Here is an 8688-nt window from a genome sequence, read left to right on the forward strand (position 1 = left end):
AAAACTGAAAACATAGTAAATGCCCACTTGAACAGTTCTACGTGTGCAGCGCGTGCGTGCCTGCGTGTGCGTGCACGTGCCCCCGTGGCTCTGCAAACTCCAGCCGTGCTGCAGGGATTCTTTTGTTTGCAGTTTGTTATGAACTCCAGCGCAGATTCTGCTGCATTTGGGTTAGATAACTCCGGAGGCCTGACGTGGCGGAGCTTCCTCCTCAAATACAGTTTTTGCATCACACGGGGGAACGCTCAACACCAACTTTCTGCTGTACCGTGTAATCAGGACACTGGGAGGATGAAGACGGGTGGAGGAGGAGGAGGAGGAGGGGGTCAGGACAGACCCCCAAAAGCACCGGAACCATGTATACATATATACTTTTCTTTTGACACATTTCTGTTGAAGCCTCAAACAAGCAAAAAACTGGGGGGAAAAATACTATAACCAGACTGCCAAATTCGTTTGATGAGCTTTGAAAAATTGAGAGCAGATTTGCTTAAAATAGACGGACCTGGCAACCATGATCAGCGCCTGATCTGGCGCCTTGAGGCTGAGAGATGTCCGGACATAACGCCACACATTTTCAGGGTGGGGTTTCCAGGCTTCCATCAAAGTCACGTTAAAATCCAGGAGAAACCGGAAGCAGGAAAATGCATCTTCAAAATAAGAGTTGTACCTTCCAGAAATCAGCAACAAAATTAAATCAAAGTAGATAAAACACAAACGTTATATTTTACAACTAGCCGCTTAAAGGAATATGATGTATCTTACTGAGCTTTTAATATTATTTTATAGTTTTAAAGAGAAAAAAAGGCTTTAATGACGGCAGAATAATGATATAACGCTGACTCTAAAGTTGGCTCCGTTTCAAACATTTACATGTGTTTCAGGAGGTCAACAAGTAGATAAACAATATAAAATAGCTTAGTTTCCATTCAGGGATTATTGAAGTCCCACTCCAATCGTTTTCCAAATCGTCTGTTTTTTTAGGATTGGGACTTTTTCAACTAAAATAAAAGTGTTGCTTTCATGGACCTAGTTTCTGCAGGGCTGCAGGTGTTACAAATGACATTTATTTCATTTGCTCTGGATTAACGATTTGAATAAATTACTGAATTTAGTATGCATTTGTCCTCCATAATGGCAAAAAAGAACATGTTAAAAACGTCTTTTTTTTACTCCGTGTCTTTAATGCAGATGTTGACTGACATTCACAAACCTTTTGAATAATCCTCAAATGCCCATTATGTGTACTTCTCACCAAATTTGATTATTTGTATTCTGATCATCTCACCTTTACAATATATTTACAATGGTCTGGTCTCTTAAGATTAACCAGATCTTCAAATCCCCTAGAGGATTATTACAGTCATTTGGATTTAACCCATTTTTTTGAGAATGAGTCAAGATGTACCAATTTTAATATTTATAAGTATTGTAACATGTGAGATATTTTATTATCTTTGTCAGGCACAAAGCTTCTACCATTCTATTATCTCTAACTCCCTTAACGACCTGTAGCACCACCCCCGCATTCACGGCAGAGCGAGTTTTATTTTGACAGGTCAGAACGGAAGTGTCGCTCGCCGCTCAGTCGGCTCTGTTCGTGTCAGCGTCTCTGGCGCATCCTCAGACTTCGGCTCAGCTCGGAGAGACCACACCGATCTGTATGGTGGAGAACCGTTTCTCGCGTTTACCAGTTTCTGGGGACCGGCTGTATGATTAAGCTACAATCTTCAATGAGTAAGCATATCCCAGTAAGTATCACGTCTTTATTAAACCATCCTTTCTGTCGCTTGGCTGCCATTTTGTTTCTTCAGTTCCTCTCCGGCTTCTGACTGATGTAAATTAGGACCTTATCGGTACCAAGCAGCTGGCCTTCACGTTTTTCGGTGAAACCTCTGGATAAAAACCGCATTGAGTGCTCAGGAACTGTCTGCCCAAACACGTAGATGTTAATTCGTCTTTTACAGCGTTTTTTGTTGTTGTTTTTTTTCGCGGGGGAACTCGGAGGGCGGTGTGGTGGCGGCGGACGGGAAGCGGCATTTAGATGCGCAGCTCGGGCTTGGCCTCGAAGGATTTGGTCTTTTAAAATGGCCGCGGGTTGAAGTGAAAACCGCTCGCGGACGTTTCTAGCATCTCGCCCGACGGAGGGGCCGCCGAGTGTCCTCGCGGCACGACGCGGGCCGTCGCATTTTCCGCCCTGACGCGGAGCTTGCGGTGAGTCCGGCGTCTTTTAGGCCTCGAACGCGCAGTGATGGCGGCGTCTCAGTCTGTCCGACACAAAGGACGCGGCTGAACCGACAGACGTGAAACCGGCTTCAGGAACAAAAAGAAAAACGGCTCCATTAACGCTCGTTTATCGTCGAAACCCTCCCCCCACACTTTAGTTCTTTTGGAATGATCCAGGCGTTTTGGTCGCGCGCCGGAACATTTTCTGCGATAGGCTGTTTGAGCCGGAAAGTAGCGGATTATGCCGGCATACTTGGACAGCTTAGGCCGTAGTTCTCAGATTTGTGGGAAACTCCTCCAGCTGGTTACCGGTCACGGATTTAGACCGGGGCTTTTCGGAGGCAAAAAGGGGCCAAGGGCCTCGCGGGGGAAAAGAGCTGCGGCAGAGGTGCTGGCCGCTTTCTGCGAACTGAAGGTGCGGTTTGCTGGAAGCAGCAGAAGCCCCACCTGTCTTCACCGAACAGCCCCGCGCGCCATGTCAGCTCTGCGTAGAAGAGAGGGAGAGAGAGAGAGAAAACACAGCATGTGGTCACGTGAGGCCGTTAAAGTGATCTAAAAAAGCAAAGATTTCCTCTTATTCACAGAGGGAATTCTGGGAAAATTCCGGCTGAGGTTTCAGGAAAAGCACTTTAAGTTACCTAAGGTGCGTTCTCACCACAGGTTTGACTGAGTGTAAAAATTAATTAACTTTAGATAATGCAAAATTCATTATTTTGATCTATACATTTATTTTCTTTGGAGGAGTTTATCCAATAAAATCAAACATTTTCAAAGTGAATTTGTTCTTGTTTTGGACAGAGGAGCAGCTGCTTGGTGGTTCTTTTCCGGCGGTCGGGTCCGCTTTGATCTTTGCTTCTTTCCAGAAAACCCCCTGTTTGATAGCAAAGGAGGGAGGGGGGCATTTATCACCTGGAATACCAGAACATTCTACACCCTAGAACGAGTTCACAGGGAACCTGCAGCAACACTCTTTCTAGATTTAATATTTCATCCAGGGCGCTCTGTGTCTCCTTTATCGGCTGGCTTGGTGCTCGTGTTGTTGGAACTTCCATGCAGTTTGGCGATCAGAAGCTTTTGTCCACGGAGACCGGTTCAGTCTGGTCCGGCTGGGACTGAGTGGAACAGTTCACCTTTAGTCTGGATGACACACTTTGAGGACTTCTGTCTTGTGTTGCTGCAACATGTAATGTTGACCAAATCCCGGTTGTTGCACTGACAATAAACTGGATCATTTAACAGGGGGAGCTGGATGGTAGAGGGCAACCATTGGTTGACGGTCAAACCTTTCCAGTCTGTGTTTTCCATTTCTAGCTCCACCTCAAAAACAGCGTTCAGATGGTTGTGGTTCAGAAAGCCCGTCCAAGCGGATTCTGCACCGCTGCTCTGAAGAAACAGACTGAAGAGCTGCAGGGAATCACACCCTGCAAAAGCCACAAACCACAGTGTGTTTACACACGTCTGATTCCCATGATGCACTGGACCCAGTCGTTTTGTTCTCAGCCAATGGGTGGATGGCATCTTGGGGCTCCGCCTTAACCACAGCCTCGGAGCAGAAGGACGCTTGAAGAGCCGAGTGAACAAAGCGTTGGCCCCAAACTTAGAACTACTGAGCTGAAGCGAGTCCAACTGGAAATGAGACCTTCAGGCACCCGTAGAGTCAAATGACTCTAAATAAACACAAATCAGGGAGAAAAGGGGCCAGATGCTTTAATTTTTATTACCCCCCAGCACTTTTGATGGTTTTTAATACGCTTAAGTGAATAGAATAATTTAGCTGATGGGTTGGTTGACGTGTCCGCTTAGTTTCCAACAGGAACAGCGATTACCCTGAGAAGAAAAGCAGCTGCTGTGTTCACTCATCTGTAGAGTTCTTCCGTTAACAATTACCTCTAAAAAATAACCTTTTCAGGGTCAAAATGTCAGCCCTGCAGCAGAAATGACTGGTGATATTTTTTGGTGTTTGTTTCTTTCCACTCAGAATGTGTCAGAACGCTGTAACCAGGATCCTGAGCACGCCGTGTGCACGCCGTGTGCTCATGTCAGGCTGTCCTGGCCTCAGCAGAAACCCGCCGAACGCTCTGTTCCGCTCGGGGCCAGAACGTTTGGATCCGCACACATTCTACGCTTGAAAGCTGAACTTGGCTCTGCAGCCACGTCTCTGCGTGGTTCTTCAGGGGAAAATCCAACCAAACATCTTGTAAAACTGCCGTAAAGCTGCCTTCATGTGTTGAATGTGTTTCTTTGTTTAGCCAGTGAACACATGAACGTGATTGGTGGCTTTTACAACACTTCTGCTCCGTTCACCTCATGCTTCACGTCAGGTTTTCTGCAACTTGCTGTATTTATCTGAAATTAAACAAAGGCCGTGTTTTTCAGCCTAACCGTTTAAACAATTTACAGAATCCCAGCGGGTTCTGAAGCTGGCTTTGTGCGACACACATAAAACACACAAACACCAAATGCAACGTCGCTTCTCTCCTCACCCGAGTCCTTTGATTCCCGGTGACTTGTAAACGGTCCGAGTTCCGATCAGCCATACGGCCGTCCCCGGCGACATTACAGGTGTTAAAGGGTTATAAGGCTTGCATAGAAAAATAATTCCAGCGTTAGAGAATGAAAGCAAAGATCCGCTCGCCTTGTGATCAAAGATTTATGTCAAAACGACATGACGAACGTTTCCTGTACAGTTTACACAACATGCATGGCCTCCAGCCAATCAGGATGCAGAACAAAATGCACTGTTGCTTATAAACAAACCATGTTAGCGCTGTCGAGCACTTTTCCACCTTCATGAAGCTCCAAAGGGCTTCAGTTCCACGCTCACATGGGGATGGCGGCGCCTCTGCCACACTTGGCGCCAACCTGGATCCTCCAAAAAGAGGAAACGTGAGCTGAATGTGTTTACGTGACTGGTGTTTGTGGCTGACGCGGCGGCGCCTGTGTGTCCTCTCCTGTGTTCTGCAGCAGTTCTGTGGTGTTCTGGGTCACACATTTATGGAGTTTCTGAAGGGCAGTGGAGACTACTGCCAGGCTCAGCACGCTGCCTATGCAGACGAGTGAACGCGCAAACTCGCCATCCATCCCACGCACTTGAGCCACAGGAGGAACCCCGGAAGGTTGGCAGGACCGGGGCACCTCCCAGAACCAGCGATCACTTGGCCTGGATGGGGTAACTTCAGCCGTTGCACACTGCCCTCGTCGGCTTCCACCTGGCCAGAATCAAGGTGGAACCAGCCTTTTTACTTCCTTTTTCTTTAGTTTTACTTCAGAGGAGAGGTTTACGTTACTTTTTCAATTACCTGCTCCTTCCTGGCTGCCAGCTCGTTCTCATTGCCGGTTGTTTTTGAGTTTTTGATTCTCGTTCATTTTTTAAATTTCCGTCTTTGCCAACCTCAGAGAAGTTTGGAGGGTTTTTGTTAGCGGGCTTCACGGAGCTCTCTGGACGTTTGTTTGACATTCCCTCCAACTCAAACTGTTTACAAGTCTTTCTACTCCGTGGAAAACCTTTGGCTTTTGGTATATCTGTACGTTGTTACGCTCTCACGATGGCTCGAATGAACAGACCCGCCCCCGTTGAGATCACCTACAAGAACATGAGGTTCCTCATTACCCACAATCCCACCAACGCCACGCTGAACAAGTTTATAGAGGTGAGCCTCATTTTAGAAAAGTCTCCTTTGCTTCTCAACAACCATTTTTCTGCTCACCGACTCTTGTTGTTGTAGGAACTGAAGAAATACGGAGTCACCACTGTGGTGAGAGTCTGTGAAGCCACCTACGACGCCGCCCTGGTGGTGAAGGAGGGAATCCAAGTTCTGGTCAGTTCAAACCCAGCTCTGGTTCTGATGTTTTGGTGCAGATGAAACCCAAAGGTTTAAATTTATCCTCTTTTCACAAACTGGTCCATAAGTTTACACCCCATCATTTCCTGTCGGGGGGGTTACACGCCTCTGTGCTCAGCGGCACGTGAAGCAGAAACACTCCCCAGGCCCCCCCCCCTGCATCAACATTTCCGTTTCCCTGCAGCTGTGCCAGCCCTCACACGTCTTTGTTTTGGTTTCCAAGAAACGATGACGTCATTTTCCTCTTCCTCTGCTTCAGGATTGGCCGTTTGACGACGGAGCCCCTCCCTCCAACCAGATTGTGGACGACTGGCTGAACCTGCTGAAGCTGAAGTTCAGGGAGGAGCCTGGCTGCTGCATCGCTGTCCACTGTGTGGCAGGGCTGGGGAGGTGACTGCTGGGGGGTCTTCACTATCCTACTACGTTAATTCTATGGTAGACATGCTAAAGGGGGGGGGGGGGGTCACATGACTGCTGGTCCTGGATCAGTGTGTTGTTACATAGCTAGACTCAGCATTTCTCCTGTTCTCTGCTCACAGATTTCACTTTTACTTTCTACTGAAACGTGTTTCTGTTTGGACAGAGCTCCGGTTCTGGTGGCGCTCGCATTGATCGAATGTGGAATGAAATATGAAGACGCGGTCCAGTTCATCCGACAGTGAGTTTCTCCCCCCGTCCTCCATGTTTCCTGCCTGTTTTCCCCCTTCTGACTTGTTCCCCCGTGTTCTCCAGGAAGCGTCGGGGGGCGTTCAACAGCAAGCAGCTCTTCTACCTGGAGAAATATCGTCCAAAGATGCGCCTGCGCTTCAAAGACTCCAACGGCCACCGCAATAACTGCTGCATCCAGTAGAGCCAAACGCCGCCCCGCCCTGCGCCGCGCCGGGCCGACCAGCTCCTCCCACCTCTGTTAGCTGATCACCTGGCAGGCTTCTCTTTATTCCCTTTATTGTGTTCTCTTACTTTGAGAAACTGTTCTTGGTGATCTGGCTGCCCCCCCCCCCCCTCCCCGAAATGAAACGTCTTAACGGTAAAAAGTTGTGTGAGCGATGTGTGTTTTTGTTTTCAAGCGCCCGGCAAGGAGAATAAAAACCAAGGGAATGAGTCGCGTATCCTCGTCAGATGTTGGAAAACTGTCGTTTGCAATTAGATCCCAAAGACCCCCCTCCCCCCTGGTCTCACCTGAAAGGTCAAAGGTCAAAGCTTCAGTTAGTGACCAGAAAGAGGTCTGCCTTCCTCCAAATCAGATTTATCCTCCAGAAATGCCTTACAATCGAAGTGAAACGAGGCAACCGAGGCAGGAGCCCCTCCAGGCGGCATTTTGGGGGAAAAACGAAACGGTTTCATTTTCTACTTGGAGCTAAATCCTCAGCCGTTGCCTTCATCCTGAGCAGGAAGTCTTTACATTGATGCCCTTTCAGAAGCTCGTTTTAATATCAGAGGCTTAACTGTTGCAAGTTTTTTCGTTTTTCCTCTTTTTTCTTTTTTTTATCAAACCTTGTGTTTACCAATTAAACTGCCACGTCCAAAATGTGATCTTTTTGTTTTTTTGCTTCTAACTGGACTTCCAACATCTGCAGCATTTTGTATGCCTTTTTATTTGGTGTCTGTAACTTAAGACTTGGATACTTGATGATTTTATGTATTTGCTAATGTGTACTATTACCATTAGGTTGGCTATTTATACTATCAATGGATGTGTGATTTAGTACAGTGAGCGACAAAGTTGTACCTGTTCACCAACTTGTGAGAGTTCATTAAAGGAAGCACTGAAAAGGAAACCCGCGTCTGTTTTTGTCGCCTTTTGCTGTTGAGCAACAGTTTTGGACGACGGTAGACGCCATGATCTTATGTTAGCAGGCTGATTATTTGGTGGGGAGGATTAACGGATGTCTGTTATTCTGGAAAAACCAGCAGGTTCCTGTTGTTACCTATTCAGTCCTAAGATCAGGATGAAAACATCTCTGCAGTCCTTCCATTTTTGGGTTTTGTCCTGTTTTCATGGTGAAACCAAACTGGCTCTGGGTTCTAACCAACATCGACTAGATCACTGCGGAACCGATCTCAGCCACACGGCGCTGACCACCAAGACTTTGAAAACATCCGTCCGCCGGGTTGGATGTTCAAACGCTTCGTCTGCTGTATAGCAGGAACAGTCCGGTTCCCGTTGGGTGTCCGAACCGGTCCGGTTTCAGGTGGAACCCACAACTCAACGACCCGGGGTTCAGCAGATGGAGGTTAGAACAGGAGGTGGTCTTTAGGCTTTCAATGAGTCTAACATTCACCTATAAAGCAAAGAAAGGCTCATGGGTACTTTAAAAAGTTTCTGAGCCTGAAGCATTGACTGTATGAGGGAACTGGACTGAGTGGCCCCTCCCCCGCCTGGCCTTCCAAACAGAAAGTGGCTCCAAAAAGCCGAAGTCCCATTGACTTCCATAGAGAAATAAACAGCTGTTACTCCGTCAGAATAAACGTTATGGATCTTCTTGAGAATCTTTTTTTTTCCATAATATTTTTTAAATTATTCAAGTTATGAACTGACCAATCAGATGCCGGAATAAAAGTGGGTGGGGCCACATCCAATGTTTGAAATGTTTGGCAAAGTTGGTGTTGCCCACTTTCG

The 8688-nt window shown here is 47.2% G+C and overlaps 1 protein-coding gene across 1 annotated transcript; it reads left to right on the top strand.

The window, feature by feature from the left end:
* Positions 1-1580: 1580 nt before the first annotated feature.
* On the top strand, positions 1581-7846 carry ptp4a1 (protein tyrosine phosphatase type IVA, member 1). Its single transcript, XM_004065479.4, has 6 exons — positions 1581-1751; positions 5191-5876; positions 5952-6044; positions 6328-6458; positions 6652-6726; positions 6801-7846. The coding sequence occupies exons 2-6, from the start codon at positions 5772-5774 to the stop codon at positions 6916-6918; spliced, it is 522 nt and encodes a 173-aa protein (XP_004065527.1). The 5' UTR covers positions 1581-1751; positions 5191-5771; the 3' UTR covers positions 6919-7846.
* The last annotated feature ends 842 nt before the right edge of the window (positions 7847-8688 follow it).

Source organism: Oryzias latipes, chromosome 1, assembly GCF_002234675.1.
Source record: "Oryzias latipes chromosome 1, ASM223467v1".
In the NCBI taxonomy this organism is placed as follows: domain Eukaryota; kingdom Metazoa; phylum Chordata; class Actinopteri; order Beloniformes; family Adrianichthyidae; genus Oryzias; species Oryzias latipes.

Bases quoted from the DNA above. Each gene is read 5' to 3' on its own strand.
- ptp4a1 (XM_004065479.4), top strand. From the start codon at position 5,772: ATGGCTCGAATGAACAGACCCGCCCCCGTTGAGATCACCTACAAGAAC. The intron at 5,877-5,951 runs GTGAGCCTCATT...TTGTTGTTGTAG, and splicing joins CGCTGAACAAGTTTATAGAG to GAACTGAAGAAATACGGAGT. The intron at 6,727-6,800 runs GTGAGTTTCTCC...CGTGTTCTCCAG, and splicing joins GCGGTCCAGTTCATCCGACA to GAAGCGTCGGGGGGCGTTCA.